We start from the raw sequence: 15,916 nt of genomic DNA, 5'->3' as shown, positions 1-15,916 counted from the left end.
GAATAATATGAAGTGAGATGTGGCTAATTTTGTGGCTAAATGCATGGTGTGTCAATAAGTGAAGGTTGATCACTTGAGGCCCGGTGGGTTAACTCAAGATATTGAGTTGCCTGTGTGAAAATGGGAAATGATTAATATGGATTTCATTAACGATCTTTCTCGATCTCGAAATTAGTTTTGGATCATCATGCATAGGATGACTAAGTCTGATCACTTCTTTCCAGTGAGGACTAATTATTTGGCAGAGTATTATGCGAAGTTGTTCCTCTAAGAGACTGTGAAGTTACATGGGACGCCTATTTCTATTATGTCAGATCGTGGTACTCAGTTCTCATCGCATTTTTGGCATTTATTTCAGAGAGGATTAGGAGCTAAGGTAAGACTTAGTACTTCTTTCCACCAACAATCGGATGGACAAGTGAAAAAGACTATTCAGACATTGGAAGATATGCTTCAAACTTGCATGATTGACTATGGTGGTAGTTGGGTTGATCATTTGCCTTTTATAGAGTTTGCGTATAATAATATACACTACTCTAGTATTGGGATGGCTCCATTTGAGGTGTTGTTTGGTAGGAGGTATAGGTATCCTATTATATGGTTCGAGGTTAGTGAGGAGGATATATTTGGCCCGAATTTGGTTCACCAAGCGATGGAGAAGGTGAAGATGATTCAGGATAGACTTAAAGCCGCCCAAAGTTACCAAAAGTCCTATGTCTATGTGAGGCGTAGGGATTTAGAGTTTGAGGTTGGCGATTGGGTGTTCTTGAAGGTATCCCCCATAATATAAGTGATGCGGTTTGGGAAGAAGGGGAAGCTCAGTCCCGATATATTGGCCCGTACTTAGTTTTGAAGAGGGTTGGAAGCGTCGCATATGAATTGGAGTTGCCTTCTAGTTTGAGCTTCATTTATTCGATGTTCCATGTGTCAATGTTGAGAAAGTGAGGGGGAGATCCATCGTTGATTGTGTCTATTAATTATATTGGTATTTCAAATTTTTTATCGTATGAGGAAGTCCCAGTTGAAATTTTAGATCAGTAAGTTCACCAATTGCGGACAAAGGATGTAGCTTCAGTAAAGGTTCTACGAAGGAACCACAAGGTCAAAGAGGATACTTGGAAAGCTGAAGAGGACATGAAGTCCAAGTATCCATCCCTGTTATCCGCTCCGGATTATCGTGCGTAAGATATGTGTTATTTTTAACATCTTTGTTTTCTGAATTTGTTAAAGGAAAGATTGATTTCCTTAACATCTTTGTTTTCTAAGTTTGTTAAAGGTAAGAGTAGGGGAGTATAGAGTCAAATCATGCTAGCAATTTCCTTGTCCCGTTATTCGAGGACAAATGATCCAAGTGGGGGAGAATTAAAATACCCTAGATTTTGGCCCTTGAAAATTTCTTGAGCTTTGGGCTCATTGCCTTGGTTACGACTGGACGCCTAGAGCCGTAGAGTGTCTTGACGACTCGTTGAGAGGAGTCGTACCTAAATCAGTAAGATTGAGGATTGATTCTGCTCTGAGTACGAGTGGCTCACTAAGAGCCGTAAGGACTCATTACGGGTCATCGGTTCAAATCGTAGGAGGTGCAATATTTGATTCATTTGAGTTTTGTTTTGCTCACGAGCAGGACCTTACAAGTTGTAGGGTCATGTTACAAGTTGGTGGGTTGATTCGTAAAGATAACAGTGTTGAGGGTCCTGGAGACTGTCCTGGTTACAACTACGAGTCGTAAGGTATGGGTACGAGTCAATGGGTTGACTTGTAACCAAAGACAATGCTTTTTCAGCTTTTAAGTTAGGGGCACTTTAGATATTTCCCGCTTAAATCTCTTTAGACCCCACGTTCATAAAACACTTGTGGGGCATTCATTCAACACTTTAATGGATTAAACACTCTCTCTAAATTCTCTCAAACAAGTCAAGCTAGGGTTTCACCAATTTGGTTATCTAAGGGCTCAAGGGTTGATTTCTCTCTGTAAATCTTCGTGATTCAGGCATGTTACTCTTCCCTCATTGTGATACAAGATCAACAAAGGAGACACAAAATAAATACCAAAACAGTCCACAAGTTGGAAGAACCGAGGACTCCTTTGGTGACCACTCTCAGATTCACAACAACAATAATGAAAACATAATAACAACAAGATATTAAGGTGTTCAACACCGCTAAAATCAGCGAGCCAACAAGCTAGATTAACAACACAAGTACAAGAACAAAAAGAACACAAAGTCTCGGTTTTGGGACACCAACCCGAGAGTGAATAACAACAATAATGAAATAGATAGATAGATAGGTAACTTGACATACATATGTAAAAACACTATGAACCTAAGTGTATATTAAACACAAAGACCCAATAATTCATACAAGTAACACCAAGTCCTATGGTGACCTCAAGGGAACGAGATTCCCAAGCAACCAACGTTTTAAAACTAGCACCAACACAAGTGATATCCACACTTTTTTACAAGGATTCCACCTTGAAAGACTCTCTCTCTAGAGCTCTCAAAATATCATCCAAAGTTATCACAAAATGACCTAACATGTTCTATTTATAGCCCAGGTTTCAACTTAATACAAAATGACTAGAATGCCCTTAATGAGCCAAGACAAAAAGAAGGCCTTGGAGTGTGCATATTGGATGGCTTTGGAGTGTTGGGACTTGTTCTCTACACTTCAAAGCTTTTTTCATTGGTTGGGCAGCCACCCGAGCTCAAGTCTTTACGTATTAGTCCACAATCATGATCATACTTGTATCATCCTCCCCTTCTTGAAAAAGGATTCGACCTCGAATCCGAACCTTGCAAAATAATAAGAAGGACAAGCAAACACAAGTTCCTCAAGGTATGAGGGTTAGGATTAGTGTAATCAATCATAGCATCTTTTCAAGGTGGCTCAAACTTCACATACACCCAAACATCCCTCTTACCCGAATACCCTCCCAAGAAAGAGTCAACTAATCTATCCACACAAGTGTGACAAGAAATAAGGAACAAGAGTTGCTCATCAAGTGGAAAACATAGACTTTTCTTGGAACAACAAATAGGCTTGAAAGCCTAGATAGGAAGGCCATAAATTCCATGCGCATTCAAGTCATTCAAAAAGACATCCTCTTCACCATACTTCAAATAATCACCGGAATCAAATGGGTGGAGTGTCAATGGACATGGGTTTAGTATGCATTTCGTTTTACCAATACTACCACTAGTAAAATCATATATCCCATCTGTTCTAGCATGGTCTAGAATAAAAACAACTAGAGGGTCACCCAATCGGCCAACATGTTCAATATCACCATTTTCACACACAAGTTGGTCTTCATGACTTCCATAAGATAATGTACTATCACTTGCCACAATGGCCTCAACACTAGATGGATCAACTAGTGTATCCACAATCTCAAGTTGTACATTATCATCACCAAATGGAGGAACATTCGGCTCACCTAAAGAGAAACTACCATTCACACTTAGTTGGCTACTAGCCTCATTCACTAGAGTGCAAGAGTTAGTTTGATTACCTTGTAGCTCATGTGTAGCATGTCCACTCACAAGAACTTGATTAGGAAGGCTTGGATTCTCTATCAAGTTATCCAACTTCTTGCAAAGAGAGCTTTCCGTCCCTTTCATTCTTCCTTCCACTCGGTCCATTATTTTTTCCATTCTCTCCATTCGACTACTAAGGTCATGTTTCATACATATTATGGCAGCCATCAAATCATTCATGGTCAGCTTTTCCAATGCCATAGTTCCTAACAAAAGAAACTCTAAAACAAAAACACAAAAAATAACAAACTAGTTAATGTTAGAAAAGAAAACATCCTCACAAGCTCTCAAGCTCTCACACTTTGAAATGCCTCTCAATTGGCCTCACAAGTGTTGGTAACTCGTCCATACTCCAAGGAGATTACTTGGTACCAATTGGGGCTTGAGGTTGGAATCGATTCTCTTTTGAAATAACTCAAAGAAAATACGTACGGACTTGAACCAAGAAACTACAACGAATTTTAAAAGATAAAAGCACACAAAGAAACGTAGACATGAATAAATGAACCCAAAAACTAATTTACAACCTAGTAGACAATTACTAGTTTGTTAATTATCAATAGAATCAACAAATTGCAACTAAGAAACAAAGATTAGAAACTACGAAATAAAAAATTTGAGCTTAAATTTGTTGTGTGAACAGTAAAATGTGACATGGCAGCCACGTATTGGTTGCGGTCTTAACAATTTTTTTTTTCCAAAATTGGAAGTCTTGAACAATTTGTGATTTGGAATTGGTGGAAATTTATTTAGGAGGGAAACAAGTCTTGAAATCCTATTGTCAAATTCAAAAGTGGAATACTTGACTTTTTTGTACCATCCCCCTTAAATCTAGGAAAGTTTTTTGGGAAGTGATTGACTAGTTGATGGGTGATGGAAAGTCTTTCAAGACTAACAAGCTTTCACCTTTTTCTCTTCAACTTTATAGATCTAGTATTCACTTTATTTTAACAAGTCCTGAAAGGGATGAAGAACAACAAGAACAACTTCAACAATCACCAAGAACACAATAATACCAACAACCAATTCCAATAACAACAAGGCCAACAAATCACGACCAAGTCCACCAAGATGACAACACAATCGGCTAAGGCTTTAAGTTCACAACAACACTTTAACAAATGCAAGCTTAAATTTAGATCTTGACTCAACAGTGTTAGTGATGAAGAAAACTAACACTTGAAACACAAAGACAAACAAAATGACTCCTAGATCTAATGTTCAAGTCTCGGCCAAACATAACAAGAACACAACAAACTTTTGGCCAAGATCCAAACTCAAGAACACTACTTTTTTTTTGTATTTTCAAGCAAGCTAGCCCAAGATTGATCTTGTAGAAACAAAATCAATCCATACTCTGATACCAAATGATACAAGATCGACAAATAATACACAAAACAAATACCAAAATAGAAAATAAGTTGAAAAAACCGAGGACCCCTTTGGTGACCACTCTCGGATTCACAACAACAACAATGAAAACACAATAACAATAAGATATTAAGGTGTTCAACACCTCTAAAATCAGCGAGCCAACAAATTAGATTAATAACACAAGCACAAGAACAAGAAGAACACAAAGTCTCATTTTTGGGACACCAAACCCGAGAGTGAACAACAACAACAATAAAATAGATAGATAGATAGATAGGTAACTTGACATACAAATGTACAAACACTATGAACCTAAGTGTATATTAACCACAAATACCCAAGAATTCATACAAGTAACACCAAGTTCTATGGTGACCTCAAGGAAATGAGATTCCCAAGCAACCAACGTTTCAAAACTAGTACCAACGCAAGTGATATCCACACTTGTTTACAAGGAATCCACTTTGCAAGACTCTTTCTCTCTAGAGATCTCAAAATATCATCCAAAGTTATCACAAAATGACCTAACATGTTCTATTTATAGCCTAGGTTTCAACTTAATACAAAATGACTAGAATACCCTTAATGAGCCAAGACAAAAGGGAGGCCTTGGAGTGTGCATATTGGATGGCTTTGGAGTATTGGGACTTGTTTTCTACACTTTAAAGCTTTTTCCATTGGTTGGGCAGCCACCCGAGCTCGAGTCTTTACGTATTGGTCCACAATCATGATCGTACTTGTTTCACATTGCTAATTTTGCAAAGGTATGTAATTTAAAGTATTGTTCATAAGATTATTGTTTGGTTTTGAAAACAAAGGTTAGGGTTTTTGAATGTTATGAATTGAATAATGTTTCTCATGGCTTATACATATGATTTTCGTACTTTTAATATGGTTTTGAACTTATGGGTGCATGGGTGTGGTGAATGAACTAGAAAATTGTGATTTTCCCAAACTTGTGACTTTGAAGTGGTTATAACCCCAACCCCATAATGTGATATTCGTTTTATTTATGAGAATTGTGGGAATTTAAAAAATTAAACTAGTATTGAACTATTGCACGATATAAAGAAGTATTTGAAATACAATGGTATGATTTAATGACCAAAGGGAATCAGTGTTTCCCAATGTGTATTAATAAACAAAAGGAGTTGTTCTCCCCAAATTAATGCAAACTATTTTAACATGATGTGTTACCTTACAAATTTAGTTGGTATGACGATACCAACATTGTATGCCTTAATGTGGAAAGTGTTTAAATGAATGGAAATATGTGACAATTATTTTAATTAGACTTTAATAAGGGTTGTGTAGCTGAGTCGTGAAAGTGGAGATTCAAGCGACCAATACTGGTAATAGCATTGGCCGATATGGGATTCAAAGTAACCAGGGAGGTTAGAGTCCCCCTTATTATTATTTTATGATTAGGGAGGTTCGAGTCCCTCGTAAATCATTATATGATCTGGTGCTTAAGTCATATTGGTATATATTAGAGGGTTCGAGTCCTTCATGTGCATATATATGAGATTATTCTCTGACTCGTACGGCTACACACACTGGGGCCCGACTAGGGGTGAGTGCTGGGGCCCATATAGCCCGTGGGTACTATTATATGTATGACGGTTGAGCTACATAATCTAGGCTAAGGTTTTTAAACGCATGTTAAGTCTTGTTCCTTATCCCGGCATGTGATGTATATATATATATATACGTTTATGTATTTGATTATTTCCGCTGGCTTTGAATGATTTAAAACTATTGATCATATCATTATGTTATCCTAATCTCCGAGTTACATGCTAGCGTTCACCCTGCTAATCATTTTCGAACGTTGTATCCCCACATGATGTAGCAACTGGTCATACTTCTACTCAGTGACTTGGATTCGAGATCAGCTAGCGAGTTAGATTGAAGTGGTGAGCTTCCATACTTCGAAATACCTCATTTCATGTTTACGGTTTTCTCTATGTTTTGACTACTCCTTTAGATTTAGTTTTTGGCTATGGTCCGGGGCATGTCCTGGCTGGATATTCTTTGGTTTTGATTAGAGGCTTTGTTAGACTACTGTTGGCATGAACGGTGTCTATATTGGTATCAGTGTTGGTATTGGTATTGGCATTGATATCGATATCGATATCGATTGGTTTTGGTTGTAGACTTATTTTAATATATTTAAATTAATATTCTCTTATATTTTTATATGCCCGAAATTCAGTCTACTTTGGGATGTGGTATGTTTGGTTTGGTTAGGTACAGGGGGTGATCTCCAATCCACGTGGGACTTCTGATACCCATCACGATCAGATCCTAATTAGGGCCGTGACACATACATGTTGAGTGTTGTAATTCATTTTCAATTGGCATATGCCTGATTTAAAGAAAAAGTAACTCCCTTTAACAAGATCTGTCTCCTAGCCTGATCATATGTCTTTAAGCCACTTCGAAATTGAATTAACCTCATTTGAGTCATGTGCTCTACATAGTCTTCTGACTGGGACTTGCACAAACAGGTGTTAGGACAACAACAACATATTTACTCCACAATGTTTTCAATTTAGTGAAATAGTGAGCAATAGAATCAGTACCCTGGGAAAGAGTAGTTATTTCCCTGTGCATCTGATAGATACATATGTGAGTAATCTTACCAATCTCATCCTTTAAGTCAGTTCAAACAGAAAAGGAATTTGTAGCATATACAATTTTCCTGAGGAGTTCTTTACTCACCGTGTTCATCAACCAGGAAAACACGATTGCATTACAAGTTTTTCATTGCTCATGCAATTCATCTCGATATAAATCCTTGGGGCAAGCTCTAGAAACAAAATCAAATTTTCTCTTTCATAACAATGCGATCTTCATCGATCTACTTTAAATCTCATAGTCTTATGAACCTGTAAGTTTGATATGAATTAATACTACACTTGAGGTGTCTGGTGGATTGATATATAGTGGATCACTGTGATCAATTTTTGAAGGCATTACTGATGACTTTTGATCAATAGAAACCCAACTGCAAAACAGAGTAGAAGAAGAAGATAGAAATGTAGTTAACAACAGATACCTAAACTCTATCGATAAAACTTATCTAGACATCCTTAATCGAAGACTCTGATACCATGTGAAAATTGAGCATCTTCGGCTCAAACTCCATTGAAGAGCATGCAGAGAAAAGGAGAAGGAAGAATTTTATTGAATGGTCATTATTACAAAGCTACACAATAATTTTCTCATACCAGCTTATATAGCTGAGGAAGAGAGGCTAAAAAAATATCTTCTAACTAACTCTAATTGACAGCTAAGCAACAACTAATTTACAGCTCACTACAACTAACCGTTCAACTAAGTCGATTAACCAATATTGAGCTAATAGACTAGAGCTATAGTAACCAATGGAACAATGACTGAAATTGTGTCTGTGATAGTGAAGTGTATCACCACAATGAGCACCAATTCAATGTATTTTAACAAAAAAGGAAAGAAGTCTAAATTGGGAATGGCTTCTATGTGCGGATCATTCATATAATTAACCTTGAGAAATTATTTAGTCATAACCTGGTTTGCATGTTTGTTTCTCTAGAGTTGATGATCAAATACACTTAAGCTATCATTTTTTCATGTTTGTTTCTCTAGAGTTGATGATCAAATACACTTAAGCTATCATTTTTTCGCTAACTCTATACATCATTATTCATTGTTTTGTTTACCTATCTAAAGTATCACTCCTTTTATATTAAAATACTACTCGATGCTGAGTTGGCCTACACAATCTATTTTCGGATGAGGGCAATAGTTGGTCAACTCAAAATTGGTGTGTATATTAATATTAAAAAACTACAAAATAATCAAGATATGAAATAGGTTAAAAATTAATAATTTAATTGTGTTTTTTTACCATTCCAACTATTCTCTAGAGTCTAGCAACATCTTGTTCATATGTGCTTGGCAACAAAACTTCACTTTGGTGACTAAATATTTGTTACTCCACTTTTTAATTTTTAGAATGTAAAATAATACTTTTTCAATTTATAAAATTAATGATAATTTTTTTTTTCTTTGATATTAAAAAATTTATTAAGCTCCGTGCCAAGGGAAAAGTGTACCAAGTAGTTGGAGTACAACTTCGAAATCTCAACATTGCGATAGCAATAAACAACATAGAAGGGAAAAAAAGAAAAAAAGAAAGAAAGAAAGAAAGAAAAGATATGGAAGGAGAAGTAGTAGAACTGTACGAACTTGACTATTCCGATTTGTTGCAACTGTGTTCAGATAAATGTATTGAAACAAATGATTCATCAATTACCAAAAGTGTAATGGAAAATCTAGGGCCAGAAGGACCTGGACTTCTCGCCATCACCGGTGTTCCAGAAGCTTCTAATCTCCGACGAAATCTTCTTCCGTTAGCCCGAAAACTCGCTCTCCTCAATAATGATCGTCGCAAGCGCCTTCTTAAGGTAATTATTTCTTTGCTATTGTATTTGCTTTGCATACTTGTTTGTTTTTTATATGTTTTACTTGAGCTGAGTGAGGTCTTTCGGAAATAGTCTCTCTATCTTCACAAAGTAGGGATAAGGTTACGTACACAACACTTGTGAGATATACCCAGGTGTTTCGGAAATAGTCTCTCTATCTTCACAAAGTAGGGATAAGGTTACGTACACAACACTTGTGAGATTACCCTGGGTATGTTATATTGTAGTTGTTATTTGAATGAAATGTGCTTAAATATAGTGGGATCGCACACTATCTCAAATCAGTTGGCATTGGCTATATGTTTCATCACTGATAAACTACTTCGAATGCTTTTACCCCACGTTGATTTTGCATATTTATCTATATGTCCCTAATTGTTTTGCCATGATTCATCAAAATAATGAGTTACCATTGATATCGGCACATCTCAGATTGCCAAATGCTATGGAGTTCCTCTATTCAATCCTTTTTGTTCTTCGTGTTGTTGGATTTCTCATAAATACACATCGTTCTCTTTGTTTCCTGGGCCACTAGTGAGTTGCAGACAGAGTTCGAAAAGGTCAAATTCTTTGATGATTCCATCATCTATGATTGAGTTGCGAAAATTTCTGAATAGGTATTGTACATCTAAATCGAATTCTTTCTAGATAAAAAATATCTTTCTAGGTTCTCTGGAACAATTAGGAGATTCTCTAGAAGAAATACGGGGTTCTACATCACCCACATTTTCCAGTACGCTACCTTGTTACGACTTAAATCCAATCACTAGCCCTGCCTTCGGCATCCCCCTCCTTGTAGTTAAGATAACGACTTCGGGCATGGTCAACTCCCCTAAAGTGACAGACGATGTGTATAAGGCCCAAGAAAGAATTTACCGCAATATGGCTGATCGATGATTACTAGCGATTCCGTCTTCATGCAAGTGAGTTGCAACCTGCAATCCAAATTGATGACGGGTTTGGGGATTAGCTCACCCTCGCGGGATCGCAACCCTGGTTCTTGCATCTTAGCTAATTCAACTATTTCATTGATCCAAGGATGAATTTCCCTCAGCCCTTAATCTTCAAGCTAGATGGCCTAAAGCCTTTAGTCAACAAGTATGAATTTTTAGATTGGCGCATTAGTGGTTGAGAGTGAAGTAATGGTAATTATTTGAGATGCTCTTTCTATAAAACTTTTCAAATGTGACTGATGCATCGTAAATAAATTTTTTGTGCAATATGCAAAGTACTAATTTACTTTCGAAAAGAACAAGGATGGTAGCTAGGTTGCATAATTGGCTCTATTGCTTAATATTCTTTTATGCCATTGAGCAACAGGAACACAATCTGGGAAGTGATGTTTCATTGAAGAACCCAAACAGAAATGTCTCCTCTTTTTCGATGCAATTGAAATATGAGCAGTGCTTTGAAAGAAGTGATTGTCAGGTTGATGACGTAGAATTTGATAATCAAAATGATGAAGTGGTTGATCGGGATGAGTTTAATAAATTAGGATGCACGTTTAAGGAGTTAGGATACTGCATGATGGACTTGGGGCTTCGTCTTGCACAAATATGTGATAAGGCCATTGGGGGCCAAGAGCTGCAACTAAGCTTACTAGAGTCTGGCACAGCTAAAGGGCGTCTGATCCATTACCATTCTGCTGTTGACAATGATATTGTTAGAGAAGCTGCTAAAAGAAATGGACAGTCTAAAGCAAGAGATGGGAAAGGTAATAAGAATGAGCGATTGACTCTGACGCAGCAAGGAGTTGAGTCGTCAAACAACCAGTCAAATGACTATGGTCTGTGGCAGCAGTGGCACTATGATTATGGTATTTTCACTCTCTTAACAGTTCCTATGTTTCTGTTGTCTTCTCACCAAGAAGCAGCAGCATCTGCAAATAATGATTTACCTGTTTCTTCTGAGCATGAATTCCCTTCACCCAGTGGGCACACATATCTTCATATATTTGATCCCAAAAAGAATCAGGTCTTTATGGTAAAGGCACCTTCAGAGAGTCTCATTCTGCAGGTTGGAGAAGCAGCTGATATATTATCTAAGGGGAAGCTACGAGCGACACTTCATTGTGTTTGTAGACCACCAAAGGAAGAAAACTTGAGCCGGGAAACGTATGTTGTCTTCTTGCAGCCAGCATGGAGCAAACAGTTCTCTCTTTTTGATTACCCACTTGAGCTTTTAGCTTTAAGTGGTCAGCAGTGGGGGGCATGCAATAAGGGTACTGAGCAGTCTAGGCAGGTCCCCGAGGAATTAAGTCATGAGATTCAAAAGATTGTTCCACCACTTTTGTCGAGGCTGAAAGATGGGATGACATTTGCAGAATTTTCTCGTGAAACTACAAAACAATACTATGGTGGTAAAGGTTTACAGTCCAACAGATAGGTGAGTAGTAATCATTTGCTTTCTCTTTTACAGTTTTTCTATCTAACTTTCTTGCGTACGAACAGATAATTCAGTAAGTAAAACGTATTTCTAATTTTTATCTTGGGTTCACACTTCTATATTTATGGATATCCTTATATGCCCAGAGGTGCCATCCGGCTGGACAGTTTTAAGCTGTGGTTATAAAATGCCAATTTCCCTTTCTTGGAGAAAATGCTAAGTGAAGAAGTGATGTGCATTTACTGTTAGGAATTCATTTCCCATTGAGGTATACATCTGATGAACAAAATGAGACATGTCCTGTTAGATGTGATTTTGGTAAAATAAAAATAATTTTTTTTCGTAAGAGTACAGCTTTACTAGGTAATTGAAATGCTTGTTATGGCTCACTTTCTATGGAAACAAAGAACTTTGTGTTTGGAACTTTTACGAAGCCCTGTTTTGTGTAAACTGTCAGTAGCTCAATCTGCCGAAAGAACCTAGTCACTGCAACTGTGCACCATGCTTGAGAATGACAGCTGAAAGAACAAAATCTTGTGAACTGTACTTGGGATACCTTTGCTGCCCTAAACTTTGATTTCGAGGATCTACCTTAAAATTATATGTTCAAGTCAATAGATTTTCTTTTTGTGTTACTTGCAGATTGCCTGAAGGTACGCGTGAATGCAGTTAATGAGCTTGGGCCTCATCCACATATTCTACAGGTATGAAGGTATGATAGCCAACGCTCTCTTGACTTTGTACTTGTACCAGGACTGGCTCATTTCCCTGTTATCTTCATCTTGTCTAAAATAACGTAACATGATTGATTAAGGAAGAAGATCAAATAAGTAAAACATTTCAGTGTTGTCGTTTCCAAAAGAAATGTTGAAATATCCAGAAGTACAATGAGTAAATTTCTTAAAGATGTGCTAATATGAAAGCAAGATACTTGAAATGGGAAGCCGCAGCTCTTTTCGAAAGGAGAATGTGGACGATCAGTACCTTGTTCAGATTCCTGATACTGCCCACCAAGTCAGCATTCAGCAATTGTCTCTTTCTCTTATTACTTTATTAGCATGCTTTTCCGATTTTCTTATTCATTACTTGACCTTGTATTTGTTTTCTTACATTGTTGAAAGTTGTTTTTGTAAATTGTAATTGGTGAAAGAAAATTGGACCTTTTGAGGCCATTGATCCATTTTTTTTTTCAGTTGGCACCTTTACATCTTTAAATTTCTCGACTTATCACCTCAATAAATTCTTGTGTCACTGCTAACGTTTTTTCATTTGATCCCTTTTGATGTACTTTTTGTTTTAAATAACTTTATCTATGCAAATGCGATTTGTTCCATACATGTGCTATATATATATATATATGGTTATTGATTCATAGTTTATCCATCCTCTTTGTTAGCCAAATTCCTTTTACACATCCCAGTTACACGGGTAAACCCTTTACACACCAAAAGTTTGCCTGGGTGTGTCTCTTGCACATCGTTTTTGCTATGTAATGTTTCTCGGACTCTTCAAAAATGTCAGTGGATGCGTGTCGGATTCGCCAAAAGTAGTGTATTTTTGGAGAATCCGACACGGGTGCGGCATCTCTGTAACTTTTTACATCCTTTGGATATGATATTTCTTGACTATCCAACACTCACATGTTCTGAAGATGGGAGAGAATGGATGAGAGAATTTTGTACAAAATTTGAAACTCTCATCCAAAAGATGCGTGTTGTACACACAAAAGATGAGTGTTTTAAATTTTGTACAAAATTCTCTCATCCACTCTCTCCCATCTTCGGGACATGTGAGTGTTGGGCAGTCAAGAAATATCATATCCAGAAGATGTAAAAAGTTACAGAGATGAGGATGCTGCAACGGACGTGTGGTCATACTAGGAGAGATAGGATTAGAAATGAAGATATTAGGGACGAGGTGGGAGTGGCCTTCATGGAGGAAAATATGTGGCAAGCAAGGTTGAGATGGTTCGGGCATATGAAGAGGAGATGAATGGATGTTCCAATGCGAAGGTGTGAGAGGGTGGCTATGGATGGTTTCAGGAGAGGTACAGGTTGGCTTGGGGATCCATTGTAATTCAGGAGAGCAACCTAGCAGAAGAAGTTCAAATTTGGCTTTGAATTACCAAACCAAAATAGACTAAATAGTTTTAACACTCTTAATTCAGCATATCCAGTTCAATGGTGATGGCTTTTTCAGGAACTTACAGTTAGTTCAAGATCAGAAGAGTTACAGTTATCCGGATTAAAAGTTTACACTTGAAACAACTACCATTTGAAAATATAACTAGCTAATCTCAGAGGTGGATGTAGCCTTCTTTCTTCAGGTACATTTTAACTCGTAAATATATATGTAAAAATTTACTTATAAAAATATCAATAAATATAAGAGCTGAACAAAGTTCTAATATTACGATGAATTCAATACTGAAAATCTTAAAAGTTGAACCCACTAAAATTCTAAATCCTGGATATGCCTCTGACTAATCAAATCAAATATAACCAACTAATCTATTTTTTCTTCATTCTGGACTTGGTCCAGCTTTCTTGATGTATTAACTGGTTCCATCAAAGAATGCTTCCACTAAAGATACAGGCAGCAAACACATCATTGAACAAATCACTAAAATTAGTCATCTACCAGTTAAAATCAGAGGAAAAAGAATGATAAATAACAACAGAAAAAAAAGAGAGATAACAATAGAGTTTGATTTCGTTAGAAAAGAACCTAGAAATTTTGTTGCAGAGTAGTGGCCATGGCAGACTGACAGTCATGGTGGTGGGGAAGAGGAAGAAGATGGGTCATATAGGGCATATTTGTATTTTTAAATGTTTTTTTTAAATTTAATGACACATGTCAATATCATATCGGTGCGTGAGACATACAATTCTAATAATTAATCAAGCGGAAAGACTGTTTTAGATTAGATACACTACATTTGATCCTCTGAGGTAAGAAGACAACTTATGGGATTATTGAATATGAGATTAGTATATTGGATCACATGATTATAATGTTATTATAAGGAGACGAGGAGATAGGAAGGATTAAGGGTAAGGTCAGTGTTATACATTACTCTTCTCAGATACTTGGTATATTGTTGTTGTACACCAAGTTAGGTGTATAAAATGCTCCTTGTGAAAGATGGATGTGTAATAAAGATTTGAGTACAAGATCAGAAGCGTAAAGTAAGTATTAAGCTTTTTATATGCGTGCTAGTAATTAGGGGCGGAGCTACCCTTTGTCCGAGGGGTGTCCTTCGTTCGAAAATTATATTGTATAGATAGACTAATTTTTGGTTATATAGATAATATCAGTGTGGAACCTCTTGACACAAATTAAAGATTTAGTGTGTAGTGGTTACGGTGTTGCAAATTTTTCTAAGGCTGCCTAGCTAGTGACAATTATTATTTTTTAACATCTCTCGATGAAAATTCTGACTCCATCATTACTAGTAATATAAACGCATACAGCTTTACACGTAGTAGGGTTGTACTGCAGAGGTAGGTCTACATTCCATTTTATACTGTATATAGTAAGAGTTTTATACCCGTATGTTGTATTTAGTTGAGCAGACAAGTGGTATCCTGGCCTGAGTGCTGTCAATCAATCGACTAAAATGGAATAACAATCTTTTTCATGTTTTTGGATAAAAAAAAAGAGTAGTTTATAATCATTACTGGTTGAATGCTTTTTGGTTTTATTGTGGACACATGCTGCCCATTTCATTAACATAAGGACTAAGATGAGGTAATGATTCCACTAGTTGATTGATGGGATTTGCATTGTAGTTTGTACCTATTGGAGAGCATAGTACTAGTAGGGTGGTTTGGTTGGAAAATAAGTTATTCGGGATTATTAATTTTGGGATTAGTTATTTCGAAATTAGTTATCTCATCGTCAAGAAGGGATAAGAAAAACACTATAACTTCGAGACGAATTATGTCATGCATTTTATCCCAACCAAACATGAGATAAGCTCATCTTCTAAATTAATCTTGAAATTAGTTATTCTCATCACTTCTACCAAAAGAGCCCGTATAGTACTAGTACTCACTGGGTTTCAATTTATCCGACATATTTTATTTTTTAATTCATTTAAAAAATAATAATTTTCTTTTTTTAATAATTTTTTTAATTCAATTG

General features: G+C 36.6%; 1 protein-coding gene across 2 annotated transcripts; it reads left to right on the top strand.

Moving 5' to 3' along the window:
- Positions 1-9,006: 9,006 nt before the first annotated feature.
- On the top strand, positions 9,007-12,950 carry LOC107863794. Of its 2 annotated transcripts, XR_007053561.1 has the most exons (4): positions 9,013-9,367; positions 10,706-11,770; positions 12,413-12,482; positions 12,585-12,950. XR_007053561.1 is itself a non-coding variant. In XM_047409327.1 (3 exons), exons 1-2 carry the CDS (start codon positions 9,119-9,121, stop codon positions 11,768-11,770), a joined length of 1,314 nt encoding a protein of 437 aa, XP_047265283.1. In that variant the 5' UTR covers positions 9,007-9,118; the 3' UTR covers positions 12,413-12,950. The 2 variants fall into 2 exon arrangements, 1 of the variants encoding a protein (XP_047265283.1); XM_047409327.1 differs by having other exon boundaries at positions 9,007-9,367; positions 12,413-12,950.
- The last annotated feature ends 2,966 nt before the right edge of the window (positions 12,951-15,916 follow it).

The sequence above is a fragment of the Capsicum annuum genome, chromosome 3, assembly GCF_002878395.1.
Source record: "Capsicum annuum cultivar UCD-10X-F1 chromosome 3, UCD10Xv1.1, whole genome shotgun sequence".
In the NCBI taxonomy this organism is placed as follows: domain Eukaryota; kingdom Viridiplantae; phylum Streptophyta; class Magnoliopsida; order Solanales; family Solanaceae; genus Capsicum; species Capsicum annuum.
The sequence above is the reverse complement of the archived record's forward strand: the minus strand, read 5'-3'. Positions and strand labels throughout refer to the sequence as shown.